General features: G+C 44.6%; 1 protein-coding gene across 2 annotated transcripts in view; it reads left to right on the top strand.

The window, feature by feature from the left end:
- Nucleotides 1-19,257, top strand: part of SAP30BP (SAP30 binding protein) — a 29,422-nt gene extending 10,165 nt beyond the window's left edge. For both annotated transcript variants that reach the window (XM_058038627.1, XM_058038626.1), the window contains 8 exons: nt 6,117-6,159; nt 12,110-12,198; nt 14,608-14,699; nt 15,179-15,239; nt 15,749-15,800; nt 16,189-16,247; nt 17,427-17,511; nt 18,175-19,257. In XM_058038627.1, coding sequence (XP_057894610.1) covers nt 6,117-6,159; nt 12,110-12,198; nt 14,608-14,699; nt 15,179-15,239; nt 15,749-15,800; nt 16,189-16,247; nt 17,427-17,511; nt 18,175-18,356 — 663 coding nt within the window. In that variant the 3' untranslated portion in view covers nt 18,357-19,257. The remainder of the gene's footprint in view (nt 1-6,116; nt 6,160-12,109; nt 12,199-14,607; nt 14,700-15,178; nt 15,240-15,748; nt 15,801-16,188; nt 16,248-17,426; nt 17,512-18,174) is intronic.
- The last annotated feature ends 246 nt before the right edge of the window (nt 19,258-19,503 follow it).

The following is a 19,503-nucleotide window of genomic DNA, read 5'->3' as shown; positions in this document are numbered from 1 at the left end:
GGGTGGGGGGGAGGAGGAATAAAAGCATTGTACTCCTGTTGCCTGGCTCTCTCTTCCACAGACTCTAAATGCACTTGACATGCACTCTGCTTGCTGCCTTCAGCCTGGGTGCACACCAACATCAGGCAGATCTGGGGACAAGAAGTGAAATCATGTCATGCACTTTTAATATTAAATGAGACATTTCTGGTGTTCTGTTCCCATGAGCACTTCTGATCTTTGTAGAGGAAAAGCAAGAACATAATTGCTACCATGTTCCTTTAAAAAAAAGAAATGAAAGGGGACAGTGCAGGGTTTGGGGTTGTCTTTCTCCTGCTGCCTGCATGATGTAGACATTCCACCTGCTTGCTCTGGCAAGGCCATCATCACTTGGCTTAGAAAACTCTTCTGACATTTTCTGCTAAGTTATACTTTCTTTCCATCATACTCAGCCAAGTGAGGCTGTTTGTGTTTTGGGACTACAGGAGATATTCTGAATTGTAGAGAGGAGGGAAAATTACAAAAACTTACTGCTGGCACTTGCTCAGATTCAAGAAATCCACTGTAACAGCTGTTACAGCAGCAGATCCCCTGGCTACTGTACTGAAAAATTCTCTGCAATATCTTCAAACTAATACACTGCTTGACAGTGATGCCACTGGTCTTTGTGGCTACACTTTGTGGCTGCCAGCTTAAATTTGCATTAAAGTTGTGTGCAAACAATCATGTGAAGTAGTGGGGAGGGAGAAGAAATTCTGCAACACAAGAGCATTTGCTGAAAAAAAAAATATTGAAGGGGAGGTATTGTCTGAACTAGTTGCTTTTAATATTTCCTGGAAGTCAGTGAGAGAATGAAGCTGCAGGATTCAGTTGGCTGGAAGTTTGGGAATGCAACTGAGCAGTGCCAAACCTGGCATCAACTTCACCATTTCTTAAAATTTGCATTTTTGTTAAAGCCATCAAGGTCTGGTTTTGTGTCTTCTGCCTCCCTCTTGAACCATTTCTCCTGGAAGCTTGAAGTGCACCTGCACTGACATGTGCACCTGCTTCTGCATGAATTGCCTGAGTTTGTACCTTGTGGTCACAGTTAATGCCAGCAGTTATGTTGGATGTGAGCACTGAGCTGGATTTATGGGTCTGGTTTCAGCAAGGATTTAGTGAGCATTGTTTAAAGTCAGTCCATTCCTTCCATTAAATAAAGCTGTTCTGGGCAAGCCTGTCCAAACTGGAATTCATCACTCTCAGATTCATATTGTTTTGCTTCCTTCCTTTAATCTCTGTTCCGTGCTGTGAGGGTTGTGTTGGGTTGTTTTTATTTTCCTTGGAGCTTGAGCAGACACTGTTTTTGATGTAACTGGATGGAGACACTGTAGGACTGAAAAGATGTCACCCCAGTGAGGTGAAAGCTTCAGGCAGAATGCAGCACTTCCCTTTTGTGTGTGCACACACCCTCCCTTCATCCTGCTCCTCTTTAACTGATGGTGATAGACAAAACTGAACCAGGACTTGGTGCTCATGAGCCAGGCTCTTGCAGGCACTCATCTTGTCCAGGGCTTGAAAAAAAGCCATTTGTCTTGGGAAAGTGGAAAAAATGAAAAATCTTTTCCTGTACTCAAACAGGATTAGTACCACCATAAATGCTGTCTGCTCTCAGTGAGGTGTTGTGCACAATTGTTCTTGGAAGCACAGAAGAAAAAGGTGGAGTTTGGGGTTTTTTAATACTTTGTCCATAGCAGCTTGTGCTCTCAGTCTGCTCTTTATCAGTCTCCAGTTCAGGGGGAAGGAGTCTCCCTGCTGCCTGTTTTTGTGTTTTGTCTTGTTCCAGCTTGGCTCTGCAGCACCGTGGCATCCCTTGACTCCTTTCAGTGCTGGCTTTGGGCCCTGGGCCCTTCAGCTGTTGATCTTGTGAGATCAGGGCTGCACAGTAGATGGCAGCCAGAAAATCAACTTGCTGAGTGCATGATAAAGCACAGTACAGCTTTTTTTTTCTTTTTTTTTTTTCAAACTCAGTCAAGCAATAAGTGAATTTAGAGTTGCTTCTGTACAGATTTTCAGGGGTTTGGTTTGTGAAAACTCTGTGGTACAGGTGTCACTAGCAAAGTCTTAACCTTGTTTTTTGGAAAGGCCTCAGAATTCAAATGGAAATGAACTCTTTAAGTGATGTCTTTAGCTCTGGGATGCTTGAAATCTCTAATAATTTCATACATTCACTCTGATGGGGAGTTTTGACAGAAAATCCCTCCTGCTGGAACCACTCACCTGCTTGATTTTATGCTCCATGTGAGATACTGATACATAACCCAGTGGGTATTGGTGATGTAATCAACAGAGAGATCACCTTTGCCTAAGTGGATTTAGGTAACTACCCTATATAAAATTCAGTTAATTTCAAATTTTCCATTGTTTAAATGCTTTGGAATTCCTTTAGAAATCTCTCATCCATGCATAAATATTTCTTCTCTTTCATAACCGAAAGGTAGCAACTTTCCAGTATTTATTGTACCTTATTTTTCCACTTGGTGATTCTCCATTTCATTCCACTTAATGTATTAGATAAGATCTGCAGATTTGTGGTTTTTATGCTGTCTTTCCTAATCAGTTCATTGTACTCATCATGTGTCTCAAACTTAAATTAGCCTAAGGGAGTGTAGAACAGTTCTGGTGTGCTTTTTCCATTGGAAGTTTTTAGAAGGTTCTGGATCTTCAGTGGATACTCAGTGGTTTGAACAAGACTTCTTAAAATTTCCATCTGCCAAACTTTCGTCAAGTTGTTGATGCTTGCCTCGTAGTTTTCAACAGCAAACTGAGCAAATATGAACAAGCACTGGAGAAGTTGGTCATCCATTTGTATTTTGAAAGCATTTAAGAGGTTTGAAAGCAGCCCAAGTTAATGAAAAGCTGTGTTGATGTCTCCAGCTCAGGATGGAGCAGTGGGTGGAGGTATGAAGGAACTCATCACTAAGCAAAATTCCTGTCCCTGGGCAGTGAGGTGTGGCTGCAATCCAGGGCTGGACGTGTTTGCTGTTGCTTGGAGTAGCTCTGGGCTCTCTGATGTCTTGGCTGGGCCTGTGGGGACTGGACTTGGTGGGGTGAGAAAGTGTGGGCCAGGGCAAAACAGTGGAGCCTGAGAGGACTGGCTTCATTTAGCCTCTCACAAATGGGACAGACTCAAAGGATGCAAATTAAAGAAGAAAATTCTCATTAAAGCAAACTTACTGATGATTCTGGAAGTTCATAGAACATGCTGTTTAACACAGCTGACATTTCAGAGTTCCTTGTCTAATATAAAACATGGCAGGAGGGGTTTGGCCATCAGATTCTCTCTGAGCACATGAGTTATTGTTTCCTGAGAGCTGTGTGCTTATGCTTGGTACTAACTCCTGGCATACAGGAGACTTGAAAATGAGCTTCTGGACAAGTCAGAAATGCAGCACAGCCCCTTGCAAGGCTGTTAGAGCCCAAATAAGAGAACAGCCTTTTTGGGGCCATGTGTAATGCACCTGAATTTGCCTGTGCCACTGGGTTGCTTAAGTGCCTGCTTGGCAATCTTGCTGTTTTGGGGAATTATTTCTCTTGCAAGAAGTGAGCAGAAGGAGATGGGAAGCACAATGGAGTAACAAATGGTATGAGGGTAAGAGGAAGGATCAGGAGGTGCTCAGGGACACAGCCTTGTCTCTTCCACTTCCTCTTCAGTTCCACTTAAAACTTACAAGTGATAAGAGTGCAGAATGGAGTTTAGTCAAGATAAGAGCTAAAGCACTTCCCTCCTTTCACCTCAACAAACATTTGCTTGTCTCAAACCAAAGTGAGAAATAGTTTTAATTACCCATCTAGCAAGTTCCCCCCTGAAAGGGAAGGAACAGCCTCCTGACAATGTATTTACTGCTGGTGAGTCACTGTATGGCCTGGACAGATGTTACACCTCTGTGAGCTTCTCCAGCCTCTGTGCTCATCTGGATTTGTCCTCACAGCCCATCAGTTACCACAGAGTTGCTCCCACTTCCCCAGTGGTGAGCTGAAGCTCAGTCTGTGAGCTCCCCATCCATGTAGGTTTGTGGAGAACACAGTCTGGATTCCCTGGGTTCCTGTCCAGTGCTCTCCCCAAAGAGAGCTACTGCTTTGGCATAATTTTTTTTTTGCTTTGAAATGTCATGTTCCTGTTGAAATTTTTCCCTGTGCTGCTGGGAGGACAGCTGCTGATGCACACACCAAAGGCATTGTCTCACAGGGGTTGGAGCTGTGACACTCAGCCCATCTCAGAGGGGCCTGGGGCCAGCTGGCCAGGGAGAAGATGTGTGTTCCTCTGTGTACTTCTTTCTTTTTCTAAAATAGCTTTAGCCTTGTATTTTTGTGATCCAAGTGTACTAATGCAGAAATAGTGCTTTCTTCTTTTTTTTTTTTTTTTTTTCTTTTTTTGTCTTCCATGAATGGCTATAAAAAATGCCCTGTAGCAGTTAGTGCCACACAAAGAATTTGTTTTTCTGCTTCCAGAGGGCTCTGGCTTCTCTGAAAATGGGTCATGTTCAGAGTGAGTTTGGCACAGGCTGTTCCCACATCTGGCTTGGTGACCTCACTGCTCTCTCCTCACCTGATGCACCTCTCACCTGGCTGGAAATGGAGAAGAGGAGAGGGTCAGGGAGCTGTTACCAAGGAGGCAGCATTCTGTCAGTGTCAGGTTCAATGAATGGCTTCAGTGTTTGCAGGCACTGAGGAATTTTGGACAACAGTCCAGTGAGTCACAAAAGGTCTTTGGGAGGGAGGCAGAGGGAGAGGGCAGTGTTGGGATACAGCTGGTACTGTTTCAGAAACTTTATTTGTGCTGAGCTTGGTATCACTTGTGACTCTCCTGGGATCTCCCAGAAGCACCAAAATATTTGGGTGTTGGTCTCAGTATGGTGAAACCATATTTAAGAATGTCTTATCCTACATAATGCCTCCTGCTCAGCACTCTGCTGCAAACATCTGCAAATGAGAAATCCTTAATTTCTTTGAGCAGGCAAGGATTGGCTGTGTGGCCATCTCCAGGCCAGTGCAGGTTGCTCTTGAGTCCCTGGTTGGGCAGGTTGGCTGTGTCACTCCTGGAGAGCTGCCAGTGGGATCATCCTTCTGAAATGGGAGCACAGGATCTGCATCCCCAGCACTCCCTGGCAGTTGGGTTGGGTTTGGTTTGGTTTGGTTTGGTTTGGTTTGGTTTGGAGAGAGTTTGTCAGCCAAAGCCCTGCATGGCACAGGGGCACAGATGAATTTAGGCATAATTTTGGCAGAATTTTTTTGCTTTGAAATGTCATGTTCCTGTTGAAATTTTTCCCTGTGCTGCTGGGAGGAGAGCTGCTGATGCACACACCAAAGGCATTGTCTCACAGGGGTTGGAGCTGTGACACACAGCCCATCTCAGAGGGATTTGGTTTAGTTTGGTTTGGTTTGGTTTGGTTTGGTTTGGTTTGGTTTGGTTTGGTTTGGTTTGGTTTGGAGAGGGTTTGTCAGCCAAAGCCCTGCATGGCACAGGGGCACAGATGAATTTAGCATCACACATCTCTCCAGCCTGGGAGCCTGCAGAGCTCTGGGAGCCTCCCAGAGCCTGGGGAGGCTGATGAGGAGCTGATCCCTGAGCTCTGGGAGCACCTGGGCTGTGGCCACACTGCTCTGGGAATGCACCAGGCTGGTGCTGCTCAGCTGCACAGAGCTCTGGTTGGCATTGCCAGGACTAAAGGAGTCTCCTGTGGGCTGGATCCAGCCTGTGTTCACCTAACTGTGCTCTAAAACACTGATGGTGACTGGCCCTGCTTGGTGCCCAGGGCCAGTCACCAGAAATGAAAAATCCATGCTTTGATCTGTTCTGAGGAAAGGCTTTGTGTACAGCAGTTTCTGTGGAATTCCAGGAGTTCAATGTCCAAGACCTGATGAAACAATGCCTTAATTATTTCATTAAATTTAGCTTTGCAAAGAAATGGAGCATCCTGTTAGACTTTGACTTTCCATGGTCCAGACATTGTCCTCTTACCTAATAAATTGGATTTCATTCTTAATTTTTATTCTCTTGTCTCAGAAAAAAATTGTACATTTCTAAATAAACAGCAGAGCTTTTTGGGTTGGAGGCATAACTTGACCAAAATCTGGTTTTTCCTCCTTTTTTGCAGGAATTCTCAGAAGTGGAGAAAAGAGATCCTCAGGAGCTAGTTGGTAAGTTCACTCAAAAGTATTTATTCACAGGTTTTTATTCAAGCTAGACCTTGTAAGTCCCACTTGTAAAAAGCATCTCTGCCCTGGCAATGCTATAATTTACTGCATGAATATTTTCAGTGAACTTTTCCTCTGGGAGAAAGGCTTCATACCTAAAAATATGAAAATAATTTCATATTTAAAACATGTGTGTAAAGGGCAGTGTTGGTGTTTTTCTAGATGAGCTTAAAACCAAGTGTAGCTTTGTCTAGACAGAGCCAGTGGAGCCAGGAGTGATGACTTTGTTCTGTAGCTTCCAAAACTCACTAAAAGAATCCCCATTTAAATGTGAGCCACTCACAGATTTACAGCTGCTGTGCTGCATAGCACTCTATGTTTTCTAATAGTTACTAAAACTTGATTTTTGTGACATCTCATTTAGTCATTGCACCATTATTAGATTTGGAAAGTCCAGGGTTGGCAGCTTGAAATACAATCCTCTGCACAGAAACTGCATTTTATATTGTATTTCTGACTGTCTTGCACTGATCCTCTGTTCCTGAGGTTACTCCTGCAGTTGTGTGGTATCACATAATAATATCATTAAAAACAAATGAGTTTGGAAGTTGCTTCATCTCTCAAATCAGTTTGATATTTCAGTCATAAAATGAGGTAAATATAAATTAAGATGGTAAATACTCAGGTCAGCTGTGACTCCTACAGCAGCCATCACTGAAGTCTGGCATTTATAAGTCCTTTTTAGTTGGCCTGCCCATACTTTGCAATGCTGTCTATTGGATTTTCTGCCTTTAAAGGGCAAAACTGCTTCAACCAGTCTCATCATTAAATGCAACAGAAATCTTTCTCCCATCTACTCATCCTCCTCTAAATGCACCCTGGAGACATGGATGAGACAACAGGATTTGGGGTAAAAACTACAGCACATTCTCTAGAAGCCAACTGCTCTTTTCCTGTGTTTTACATGTGGGTGAAGCAGTGCAGTTGTGAAGAATGTAGTGGGAAGTCCTTTCTTAATGAAGATGTGAGGCTCAGGTTACAATTCTGTTTGTCCCCTTTTCCCACAGTGACTGCCCAGACTGCATTTCTTTGTCTCACCACGGCCCAGACTTGCACATGGCTTCAAAAGCAGCACAGGGAGCACTTGGTAGTGTCACAGCTCATGGGTGAGCAGTGTTGGAGAGTCTGAGACCTGGACTGAGGTCTCTGCAATCTTATCTTTAATATCCTTTCCAAACAGCAGTGTGCAGGCTGGCTTTGTGCAGAGCCAGGTTATTAGAGGTCAGCATACTTGCCATGCTGGATTCTGTAGGTCTGTTCCATTAGACCATATCTTATCTAGTTGAAAAGGGGCTGTTGCAAGAGACTTACAGTTGAAGTAATGTAAGAACCACTCCCTTTCTGAAAACTTGGACTTTCACAGTTAAAATTCTTTAATGGAAAAAGGTGCAAGATTTTCTGACACAAAGTGAGTAACTGCTCCAGTGTGGACCCCTCAAGTTTTGTCTGTCAGTCTGTGGCAATCAAGGTCCTCCTTGGACTGTTTTCCACAACTGCTTTTTGCATTAAAAGAGTGTGGGCCTGCCCTTCTCAGAAGATAACCTTACATTTTTCTGCATCACCTTTATTAAAATCTGTGATTGTGCAGTTGCTTAAGTATTAAATCAGTGCAGGCTCCTGCCAAAAGCACTGTTTGTGTTTTACCTCCCCGGATGCACAAAAACCTTGGAGCAGCTCTGGGAGTGGGAGCCAGCTGGGATCCATCTTCACTGCTCCTTTTTTGTTGTTTCTTTTTTTTTTTTCTCTTTTTCCCTGTGAGGCTTCCAGCTGGATCCATTCCCTGATGTGCTTAGAGCATTCTAGGTGAGCACTGGAGTTGGCACAAAGAAAACAGTTGGGATGAGCTGCTGGGAAGGGCATGGTTGTCCTGACTTGTGCCAAAGTAGTAATCACACAGTCAATGGCTGACAGAATGAGTGGGAAGGTTTCAGCCCCCTGTTTGAGAAGGAAATATGTGTGAAGCTTGTTTTCATGGATTTCTACATCAGCATTGTCCTTTGGGGCTTTTTGTACCACTCTGAATCAGTTCGTGGTGCTGCCACGACATTGCATTTGCTGTTTCCTGCAGCTTTGTAAAATAATACTTGAAGGATGTAGGTTTTTTTGCCCTGAAGTTCTTTGCAACATGGTTGTTTACCTTTTGGATCATAAGAAATGTTCTCTCCAGCCCTTGGGATAATGTAAGCATAAAGTCAGTGTTCATAAGAGCAGAAAGTATGGCTGGGTTGCAGGTCTCCCTCTGCATTTCTCAGCCCACAGAGCAGAAAGGGACCTGGTGTCCTTCCATGGATGGGTGACTCACTGGCATGTTGTTGTCTCCAGTTCTTCCCTGTGATTTGGCTGTTCTGGTGCCAGGAAATCAGAACCCCCCCACCCTGGTTTGTGCCAAGCAGCCTTGGCTGGAGTGCCAGGGAATGCAGTTGTGGAGAGCTGGCACCACCGGTTTGCCTGTCTCCAGGGGAAGCCCTTGCTGCTCTGATCACCCTTTCCTTGGTTTTTTTGTGTAGTGTGACCTTTAGAAAGAAACTGGCACCTGAACTGCCTCTAATCCCTTGTGGCTGCTTCAAACAGAGCACATAAATGACCCCTGAAAGGGACAGGAGTTCTTTATCCCACCTGGGAGCAGAGTTAATCCTAGAGCCATGATCCACACCGTGTCTGTCCTGTACAGCCAGCTCTGTGCTCTCTGTTCTTTGCTTTTCTCTGCACTAGGAAAACATTCCTACCCATCTGTAGGGAACAAAACTCCTGTGTGCCCTCTGGCAGTGTCTCCAGCACAGCCTTTGGGCTGAGAGCAGTCGTTTCCCTCTGGAAATGGAGCTCACAGTTTACACTGTGCCACTTTCTCTCCTGCTTTGCAAAGTTGTCTCCTGTATTGGGTATAGTTCACATCATCCATCCATCTCAAACTGAAGCACATTAAATGTAGCATTTCCATTTTGTTTTCTGCCTTACCAAGATCTGGTGAGCAAATCCTTGAAATCTGTGAAATCTCCTTCAGTGACTGCTGAGGTGCTGAGTCTTTGCAAGATGATATTTGCCTGTGCCTTGGTCTGGGAGCAGAGGAGTGACTGCACACAAAGCTACAAACACCTTCTGCTTGTGCTGATGAAGGGTTTAATTTTTAGGCCAGCTTGTGGAAGGAGAATGCACAGACTAAGCACCAGCAGCAGTGTCCTCTAGCAGCAGGAAGCTTTCAGGGGCAGTGGCCCCTTGCTTTCTTGAACCCCCATCTGACTCATGGGATCTGCTTCACAGCTCAATTCTTTGTCAGGACTGAGAATCTGATTGGGGAAGATATTTACTTACTGTGAGCCAGAATCTGGGTGTGCCTGGAGTGATTAATTGTGCCAACAGCCACTTCCTGAGGTCCACATTTGGAGATCCTCTAGGCTGTGAGCCTGCAAATCACAGGGCAAATGAGGGGCTGGAGCCAGTGTCACTACCTGTGACTCATGTCAAAGTAAAACTTTGGTCTTGACAGGAATAACAGGATGCACAGAGCAGTTGGATGTATCCTGTGAGGACACACCTTGTTGTGAGCTGTTCATCTGCAGTTATTGCTGTAGACATGGTGGAAAGCTGCCCTCGGGACTTGGAAAACACAAAATGTTTTATACAGGAGTGTGTGGCCATACATGCAAATGCCAGGATTATAATCCCAGCTTTCCTCTAGGCACAGAGCTGGTGGGAAGATGCTGTGGAATCAGCCATTCTGTCTGTGTGGGGTGCAAGTCTGAGGACTGCTGGAGGGCATGGATAATTTGTACTTCCTTACTGTAAATAAGCCCAAAGGGGTTAAACTCACCCTTAAACTCACCCTCTTCTCTTCCCAATGATGTGGCACCTCAGGCTGGCTGCAAAGTGATGAAATAACTGAGTAATGCTGCAAATTTGTGCTCAGTTTGGGAGGTGCATGTCCTGCCTTGCTGCTGGCAGTGTTCAGCTGCCTCCAGCTCTGGTGGGATTGAAGGAGGCAAAGATTCCTTAGGTCCAGCTCCTTGTAAACCATTAAAAGATGCTTTCCCCCATAATGTTGATAAAGAATTATTTTCACAAGGCTCAAACAAAAGAGGAAGTGATCACCATACCTGAAAAGTCATGCATCAAAATATATTGTCTCATTGGGAGCTCTTGTTCTGCTTCCAAAATTATTTCTTTTTCAAGGGGGCTTTGAATGGATTGCTGAAGATATTCTTATGACTTTGACTTTTTTTGCAGGTAAAACAGAGGTCCTGCCCAGAGTTCCTGAGTTTATATGAGCACACAGTTCCCCTTCCCATAAATGTTTTGTTTCTCTGTGGCTTATCTGCAAAGAGCCTGTGGGATGTCTAATGTGGAGCTAGGCTTGATTTTTTTTTAAATTAATTTTTTCAGGTGCTTTCTTTGCCTAATAAAATCTGGATTTAATGGCCTTATTTTTTAATGCTTCTGCTGTGAACCTCTTAAGCCACTAATCAGCTTTTACCTTTCCCAGCAAGCCTTGTGTGCTGTGTATTACCCACACTTTGTGTCTTTGCCACTGTCTTTCTGGGTTTCCTTCAGCTCTAATTAACCCAGAGGCCTCCCCATCCCAGCAGCAGCTGTAACCTGTAACAAATGTGTGCCTTGTTGTCAGGGAGCTCCCTTTGCCTGCCTTTCTCTGGGCACTCTGGCAAGCTTTCCTCCTTCCATAAAGGCTCCCACTTGCTAAATGCCAAAGGACACTTTTTGTTTGTTACTGGCAACTGCTGGAGAATTTAACCCTCAGCAACATCTTGATCAAACAGAATGAGTGGTCGCCTGCCAGCTTTTCCTCTCAAAGGATCTTGTCCTTAATGCTTCACATTTTTACAAAGGACATGGAAACTGTAGCAGCACTGATGGTGTGTGTGGTGTTGTTTATCTGTAGCCTCAGCTCTGCAGGGTTCCAGCAGCCCTGTCTGGCCTTTGGGCCCTCCTGGCCTTTATCCAGAGGAGCTGAACTCTGGGTGCTGCAGTTGTAGCTCAGAGAGCTTTCCTGAGGAATGTGTGACTGAGGAGCTGCACATGTGAAAAGCTTGGTTGATGTGACTTGTGTGCTACTCTCAGGTCCCTTGTCCACTACAGAGCAACTCTGGGATGTGTTCCCTGGACAAATTATGCTTGAAAACAATCCCAGCTGCTTAAATGGGGCACAAATCTCTGCTCCAAGGCTTGGCCAGAGAACTGCCTGGGTTTCCCATAATAGTGGGAAAGTAGCAAGCAATGGGGGGAAATGTGGCCGTTTCTTTTGCTGATAACCCTGTAAAATAATCTTTATAGGGCAATCAGGTACTTTAGCAGTGTATCCCAGTACAAACAGCTGTGGAAATTTGGCAATCTGGACTGGGCTGTTCCCAGTCCTGCAGGACGAGTTGTTCTTTCTAGCAATAGTCTGTCTCTGTTAGCAAAGATCAAAGTGCCTGCTAAGGAAGTGTTAACTTAAGGATTAAATGTAATTTCTTGTGGTTAACTCTTGACAGCCTTGGGGAGCGTTGTTCTCTCCTTGAGCCACTTTGGTTTATCCAGGTATGTCCTGAACTAAATATTCACCAAGTGATTATCTCCCCCAAAATGGCAAAGAGCCAGACTGCATAAAATTGATGCTGTGCTCCACCCCATGCATGGTCCCATTCTCTCTCCAGGAGTGTATCAATAAAAAAAGCATCACATCCCCTCTTCCAGTGACCCAGCCTTCAGGTTCTTTAGTTGCTTCTTGCTCAGCACCTTGAAAACATCACAAGTCCCAGCTGTCAGCATTGTCATCACCTTTGCCCTGGGTTCCCAGTGAGGGAGTAGTGCTGACATAAAAGACATAAAACAAATTTAATGACTTGTGTGGCTGAAATTCCCGTCACTAGTTCCAGAACTCATCCCAGTTTGTTCTCTTCAGCTTCTTTTTCAGAGAGAGTGAGGAACATGTCTCCAGATGAGATCAAAATCCCTCCTGAGCCTCCTGGCAGATGTTCTAACCAATTGCAGGTTGGTATAAGTCCACTTCATTAATTTTTCTTTTCTTTTTTAAGATTTGCAGTTCAGGGCATATTTGGGAACCCTGCTCAGTAAATTTGCACAAGGCAAAGCTCCAGCATTAAAGCTGGGTTTTACCACACTGAGTTTATGAATGCACTGTGTTAATGCTTTAGGCTTTACAGCAGTTCCAGTTTAGGAATCTCCAAGTAGCTTTAAGCTGCTTTCCTGCCTCTGTGGGTTAATTATGCTTTAAAACAGCTCTTGATGCCAGCAGTGACACAGGAGCAATGTTTACTGTCAGGGCTGCTTTCCTCTTACCTCAGCAAATTCAACTCCCTAGCAAAGAACAAATTGTTTTTCTATACAGCCCTGAAATCCCCTAAACTGGAATAGTTGAGGCAGCAATGCCTGGATTCCTTTTCCACCTACATGTCTCTGGATGGTAAACATTTAGAGGGAAGGCTGGTAGCTTAGAGGCAACAAAAGAACACAAATACATGTTTTCTCTGCTGCACACCCAAATAACAGCAGTGACCAAGTTTGCAATATCCTTCTGTGTTCTCCTCATGGAGTGCAAATAAAAGAGCAGGGACTGCTGTCTCCTAACACACACTTGAGTTTTAACTCTGGTTTTCTGCCCAGCAGAAATACAAGTCAAGAATCACTCCTGAACTGCTCCATAAAGTGGCCCCTAACATGCAGTGGTGATTCAGAGTGACTCACCATCCAGATGATGCTTTCTTCTCCTCACACTGTACCTGGGCACACCCAAACCTCCTCTGGTGCTGTAGGAGGATTTTACTGTTCTGACATCAATGAACTGGAGTGTGTTAGAGCTGAGGAATGCACAGAGCTTGACAGGGTAGACAGAATAAAGCAGAATTTTTCCCCTTTGACAGAAGTTTAGTGTGTTACATCAAAGGGGAGCTTGTCCTCTGTTGGCAGGTCAAACCACATCTTAGAGCACTTTGAGTAAGGAGATGGGATTGTTCCTTAGAGATGCAAAATGTTCTGGGCTTTTCACTTGGTGGTTTGCTCTTTTGTCAAATTTTTCCTCTGATAAACTGTATTTTGAACTCTGCCAAAGGCAGGACTTCTTATTGTAAAGTTGACTGAGTAGTTGCTCATCTGTGGACTTGGGGAGCCTCATTGCTACTCCATGGGGAGGGGATAAAAGGGAACACCTATTCAGTCATTCCTACTCCCCAGATTCACCCTTTTTGCAGTTTGTTCCTTCAAACCTCACTATGTGCTGCTGGACGTGGAGATGGTGTCATTTCCTCTTGCTGATTTTGTGACAACCTGATGAAAATTTATCTCATAGAAGTTTTTTTAAGGTTGTGGAGTTTCATATCAGCTCTTAACAATCCTCCTTTATTCAGGCTGCAGCAAGCCCTCAGACAATAGTCAGCTCTGTGTTTGACTGTCCAGGGAGGGAGACATGAAGTGACTTATCCAGAAGCAACAAAGGAAAGTTGACTCAGATTCTCCCATCCTGAAAGACTGAAGACCCAGCTCTGGTTTTGTTTTATGTGCCTCTTGTACATGAGGAATTTCTGTCATAAAGAAAAGATGATGGAAATTACTGAGGATATTTTAGCAGCACCACTTAACTCTGTCTGAAAGCTCCTGCCTCTGCTGTCCCTTCACCATCACCAGAGTAGGAATACTTTTATGTGTTTTCATCCACCTTACTGAGGAAGGAAAAAATCATGTTTGATTTGAAATCTTTTAGCCTTTTAGAGAATAGACTTCTTGACAACTGCAACCTGGGTCAGTTAAGTTGCCTTTGGCATGGGCTTTTGCCTTGTGGGTGATGTGCAGAGAGAAGCTGATTCCATCTGACTGGTACCAAAGCAGGGATTTATGAGCACATTGTTCCTAAGAGCATTTGGCTGCAGTGGGCACCCCCAGCAATACCTGATGATCACTCTGGGTTTAATTCTCCAGCAGAACTTGGCTCTGGCCCTGCCTGGCTAGCAGATGAGCAGGAGCTTTGCCCTGTGGGCAGTGTAGCCCAGCTGCTGTGTCTCAGGTGCTCACCTGAGGCTGCAGGTGGGTGGTGGTGGTTGCTGTGAGTTGTGGGGGAACCTCTGGATTTCAGAATTGGCTTTTCTATGTCCTGGCTGTGAAGGGAAACAGCAGCCTGGGAAGGAGGAGTCTGTGCCTTGTGTGCAGATCTTTAATCACTGAAGCCTTCAGTAAGTGCAAAGAGAATTCCTTTACCAGTCAGACAGTTCATGAAGGTACTTCAGACATTCAGGGAGGAAATGTCTCTTGAGTAGCCTGGCCCTGGTGTAAATCCTAGCTCTGGCTAAAGAGGTCACTGGTTCAGTTGGCTTCTTTCCACAAGTACAGGAGTCAGCTGCTGTGCTGCTCCTTTTCATCCTGGCTCACCCTATAATCTTTCTCCTGTAGGATAAAATTCAAAAGCTGTATGAGAGGAAAGTGAAAGAGGGAATGGACATGAACTACATCATCCAGAGGAAAAAGGAATTTCGCAATCCCAGGTGAGCCACCATCTTTTCATTGTGACCACAGCACCACTGAGCTAATTTGAAGAATTTCCCTCTTTGTTGGAGTTGTTGCAGAAGGATCCTGATCAGGAAGCATTACTGCTTACAAATTGTCTTTCTGAATTTTGTGACTGAAACAGTAAAACTCTTCTTTGTGTTTGGTAAAGCAGCAGCTGGAGTTGGTGTGTTGGTTAGATTTTAAATGTGAAGATGTGACTTCACATTTAAAATGTGTCTACTTTAAGTCTACTTTAGAAGATGTGACTGTTGTGGGAGCTGGGAGATGTTTTGGGGAGTAGGAAATACTGTGGATAATGGGGTGCCACATCCATCATAGCAGGTGTAGCTTCCCAGCTTCTCATTTCACTTTGTGGTGTGAAGAGGTGACAACCTCCCTCTGTTGGCACATCTGAAACACTTCTGTTCCCTTCTGCTCCCTGGTTCTGTTCTGACCTCTTGCTTTTCCTTTGCAGCATCTATGAAAAGCTGATCCAGTTTTGTTCCATTGATGAACTTGGTACAAATTATCCAAAGGTGAGGGGCAGTGTTTTGACTGGAGAAGGAGTGGGTAAAGGTAACACAGAGATGTGAAATCTCACCTCAGGCTTTCTTGAGCCTGCTTGCTTAGAGGTCTTGTAATGCAACCTCAATCTGAGCCTCTGCAGTGATGTGAACATTCCTGTGTAGCACTGAGCCCCAGTGCCTCAACCTTTACTACAATGATTCTGCACAAAAGCTGCTGAAGTGTGGAGCCCTGAATAGAACTCCTTGAGGGGGGAAAGAAGCTGAGTAACAGAAAAATGCATGACTTACCCCAGCATCCTTTTTGCTTCAAAGCTGTTTCTTCATTCACAACAGAACATGGTCCCATAAAAGAAGGTCTGATGGGACCTTTGTGTCACTGGGATACAGGAAGAAACCAGTGATGATTCTCATTGTCACCTCTGATTATCATCAGAGAACAGAAATACTTCAAGCATTTTTGCCCTGGGTTTTGTGGTTCTGTGGGAAGAGCCCTAATCTGGTTTATTTCTTTTTTTCAGGACATGTTTGATCCTCATGGCTGGTCAGAGGATTCATATTACGAGGCACTAGGTAATTCCAGGAAGTCTCTTTTTTGTCCTAGCTTAGCTCTTTGTGTTTTGTACTTAATTAACTGCACTGAAGTCTTCACTTTATGTATAAATGAGAAGTCATCACATGCTGCTCTTTAATGACTCCATTCTGGTTGGATGTGCCTGAATGTTATTGATGCTTCATCAGTTTGGAAAGGCTTTTTAAATTGGTTCTGCAATGTTTTCATCTCTCAAATGACTAAATTAGTGCTGCAGTGCTTTGATTAAAAAGCAGCAGTTGCTTTCGTGGCAGTTTAATTTTTCTATATAGAATTTGAATCTATTTTTTTTTTATCATGGGAAGTGTGTGAATGAGAACTGCTGAATTTTGCTGTTCTTAGTGCTTCAAATCTTCTGCTCTTTCTCAGCTAAAGCCCAGAAGATCGAGATGGACAAACTGGAGAAGGCCAAGAAGGAGCGCACAAAGGTACCTGCTCAAAACCTAAAGAAATGCAGGTGCAGGTCTCTTGTTCCTTTCCCTGCTGGATTTCATTCCATTGCTTTGCTATTTCTATGTTAAAACTGCTTGTTTTATCCTAGATCTCTCCTTTATTCTTGCATTTCTTTTCCAAGTTATTTGCCCTTCCTTATAGGTCCATTTATAGGTTGTTTACTCCACTGGATTTCCTGCTGTGTTGTCAGTATTTTTAAACTAGAACTCTAAAAATGGCATTCAGTAAGTCAGATACAGGCAAGATAATGAATAAAGAACAGCTTTTTCCTTAATTTATGGCATTTTCCCTGGTGCCTAGCCTAGTTAAAGCCTAATTTCTTCACCATGTCTCAGTGTGACACAATACCTGCTTTCTGTTCTCTGTGATATTAACTTATTGCATCCAATTTCCAGAAAAACTGAGCCTGTTTTAACTTTGTGCATTTTGTGACAAGCCCAGTTATTCTTAGATATGCCCCAAAAAGAACACAGAGAGGCTTTAAAAGAGATTTCATTCCTATCCTGTGTTTCCTTTGAGCCAGTGGCTGGCATTAGAACGTGTCTAGTATTAGAGATTTGCCACCTAAGCTGCAGAAGGCTCCTTCCATCTCCAGTCCATGGAGGGTTTTTTGTGCAGTGCATGCTGTGTCTTGCTGCTTGTTTTGGTTTTTTGCACAGTAACCCAGGTATCTGATCGTGCCCTTGCCCAGATCTGCAGTTCTGAGGCTGCAGTGCTGTTGGAGCTCTGGTTGCCAGGGTTCCTGCTGTGGTGCAGCCACAATAAATTCTACAAGCAGGCACTTGCCTTGCATGTTCTTTAAAGGAAAATGAATATGAGCTTCTAACTGCATAAATACAGAGTTAAATGACCAGGATCTGTCCTGTCTGAGCTGTATCAAATCTTGTGCTTGTATCAGTAGATAAACACATTTTCATTGTATTAGGCTTAGGAGCTGGATTGCAGCTTAATTAATCCTTAATTCTCATGGCCTGAGGTCTGTGTCTTCCTTCCACATGATGAGCAGCTCAGAGGCCAATGCAATGTCTTACATCACACTAAAGCTGTTTTAAAAAAACTTAGAGAGGTGCTGTGGGTTAAAAACAGGCTGTGTACTCTTAACCCTTCATTTTTTAATCTTCTCCTCTTTCTCCCGTGTGTCTCTCCCTTCCCAGATTGAGTTTGTGACTGGCACTAAAAAGGGCACAACAACAAGTGCTGCTTCCACAACCACCACAACATCCAGCACCACTGTGGGAGGTAAAGAATAGCTGTGAATGTACCCCTTAAGCTGCAGTAATGCTGGGATTAGTGCCTCCTGAAGCCTGAAGGCTCCTTAGTGATCCTGTAGATAAGGCAGGGGAGTGCTTCTGCTGAGGGATGTTGGACTAGCTCTCCTCTAGTCCCTGTAGTCCATGGCTGTGCTTCTCGAGTGGAATGGCCAGGTGGGATGGTGGAGAGACTTATTAGTGGGTCAAGAAGCCTGCTGCTGTCTGTGGTTGTATTCCTGGGACTGATAGATTTTGAGATTTGGAAACCCTGGAAATCATTCTCCTGCCTTGGAAACTGAGGGGAGGGGCAAAAACCATTGGAGGCTGATGGGGGTCTCCAGTGCCTGTAGCTGAGCAAGTGGGATTCATGTGCTCTGTTGAAATTCAATCTGCTTTGGGGCAGGGAGTGATCCTGTCTCCCCTTTTGCTGGAGTTCAGGTCTGGAGGTCTGCTCTGACTCCTGATAGCCCAAGAGAAAAGTTGCTTTTCCTCCTCACTACTTACTGCCAGTGTATCCTGAAATTAGTGTGAGGGGAAGCTGTCTAGTCAGGCAGTGGGATATTGAGGGTTGACAAGACAGGGTGTTAAGAGGGGATTGGTGACCTCTAATGTATGGCTAATCCTTGTGTGCTTGCTTTAATCAAATCCCCAGATGCCCAGAAGAGGAAGAGCAAGTGGGACTCTGCCATCCCCGTGACAACGATAGCTCAGCCCACCATCCTCACCACCACTGCCACCCTGCCAGGGGTTGTCACAGTGACCACCAGTGCCAGTGGCTCCAAAACCACGGTGATCTCAGCTGTGGGCACCATTGTAAAAAAGGCCAAGCAGTGACTGCTGTGCTGGGCCTGGAGTCTTGGACTTGTCACTGAATCCACTGAGGGGTGGATTTCTCCTTTGGTAAAAGATGACAAGATTCTTTGAAGCAGCTCACAGTTCCCCTTTGGAAGGCTGGGGGCAGAGCAGGATGCCAGCTGTGTGCCCACAGGAATGGACCTGTGCCCACCATGCCTCTGCCTTTGCTTGCTGGGGGAAGACCCAGGCTGCCTGTGTTGTGCTGGAGGAAGGTGGCATCTGGAGTCAGCTTGTAAAAGTTTGCTTATTAATTGCTGCATTGAGGTCTTACCTACCTGCAAGTTTGTTTTAGGGGGGAAAAAAGAAAATAAATGAAAAGGGCAAGCAGTGAAAGACTGTCAGTGTTACCCCTGTGTGTGCAGGGTGGTGCTCCAGGGCTGCCTGCAGCCTGTGTAGGTGCCTCCCTCCAGAGCCAGCTCAGCTCTGAGGGAGTTGAAGCAGAGAAAACCACTCAGTGTCCACGTCCAGATGTGTAGCAGAGACTTGAAGCAAACTCCATCAGTGAGTGTAGGCTCACTCCTTGTTCCAGCACTGACACCTGTACCCTGTGCTCTCTGTGTAGATCTTTGTGACCACGTGTGAAACTGTGGAACTCTTGAGGAAACTGTGCTGGGACATCCTGTTACCATCTCACAGGGATGGAGATTTCTATGCAGAACCCTCAAGCTGTAGAGGTTTGATTTGTGAGCTCAGACCTGTGCAGAAACACTTCCATTGCCACGGAGTGAGGTTGGACAGAAGCAGAGCAGAGTGTCTGACCCTGTTTGTGACATTGTCCATCTTTGTTTTAGCTCGTGATGTTCTGTGAATGCACACATGGCAGTTACTGCTTGCTCCACTGTTGTGAAAAAGTATTTTCAGTTGAAAATTTTGTTGAATAAAATTTGAAAAGTCTTTTTAAAAAGCCCCTGGTGTCATTGATGTGTCTGCATTTCTTCAGAGTTAAATTTCTACCCAGAGCCTCTTTGTCCTAATGTACAAAGTAGTGATAGGAGAGATTCAGATAGGTTGCCAGATCAACAGAAGTGTAAGTTTCTGAGAATTCAGTGGTTTGAGATTGCTTTTTCTTTTTTTTTTTTTTTTATTCTGTAGCTTGTGTCAGTCCTGATCAAGACTTTGCATTTAT

The sequence above is a fragment of the Melospiza georgiana genome, chromosome 21 (genome assembly GCF_028018845.1).
Source record: "Melospiza georgiana isolate bMelGeo1 chromosome 21, bMelGeo1.pri, whole genome shotgun sequence".
Classification (NCBI taxonomy): Eukaryota; Metazoa; Chordata; class Aves; order Passeriformes; family Passerellidae; genus Melospiza; species Melospiza georgiana.
Note: the sequence above shows the minus strand (reverse complement) of the source record. Positions and strands in the feature narration are given on the sequence as shown.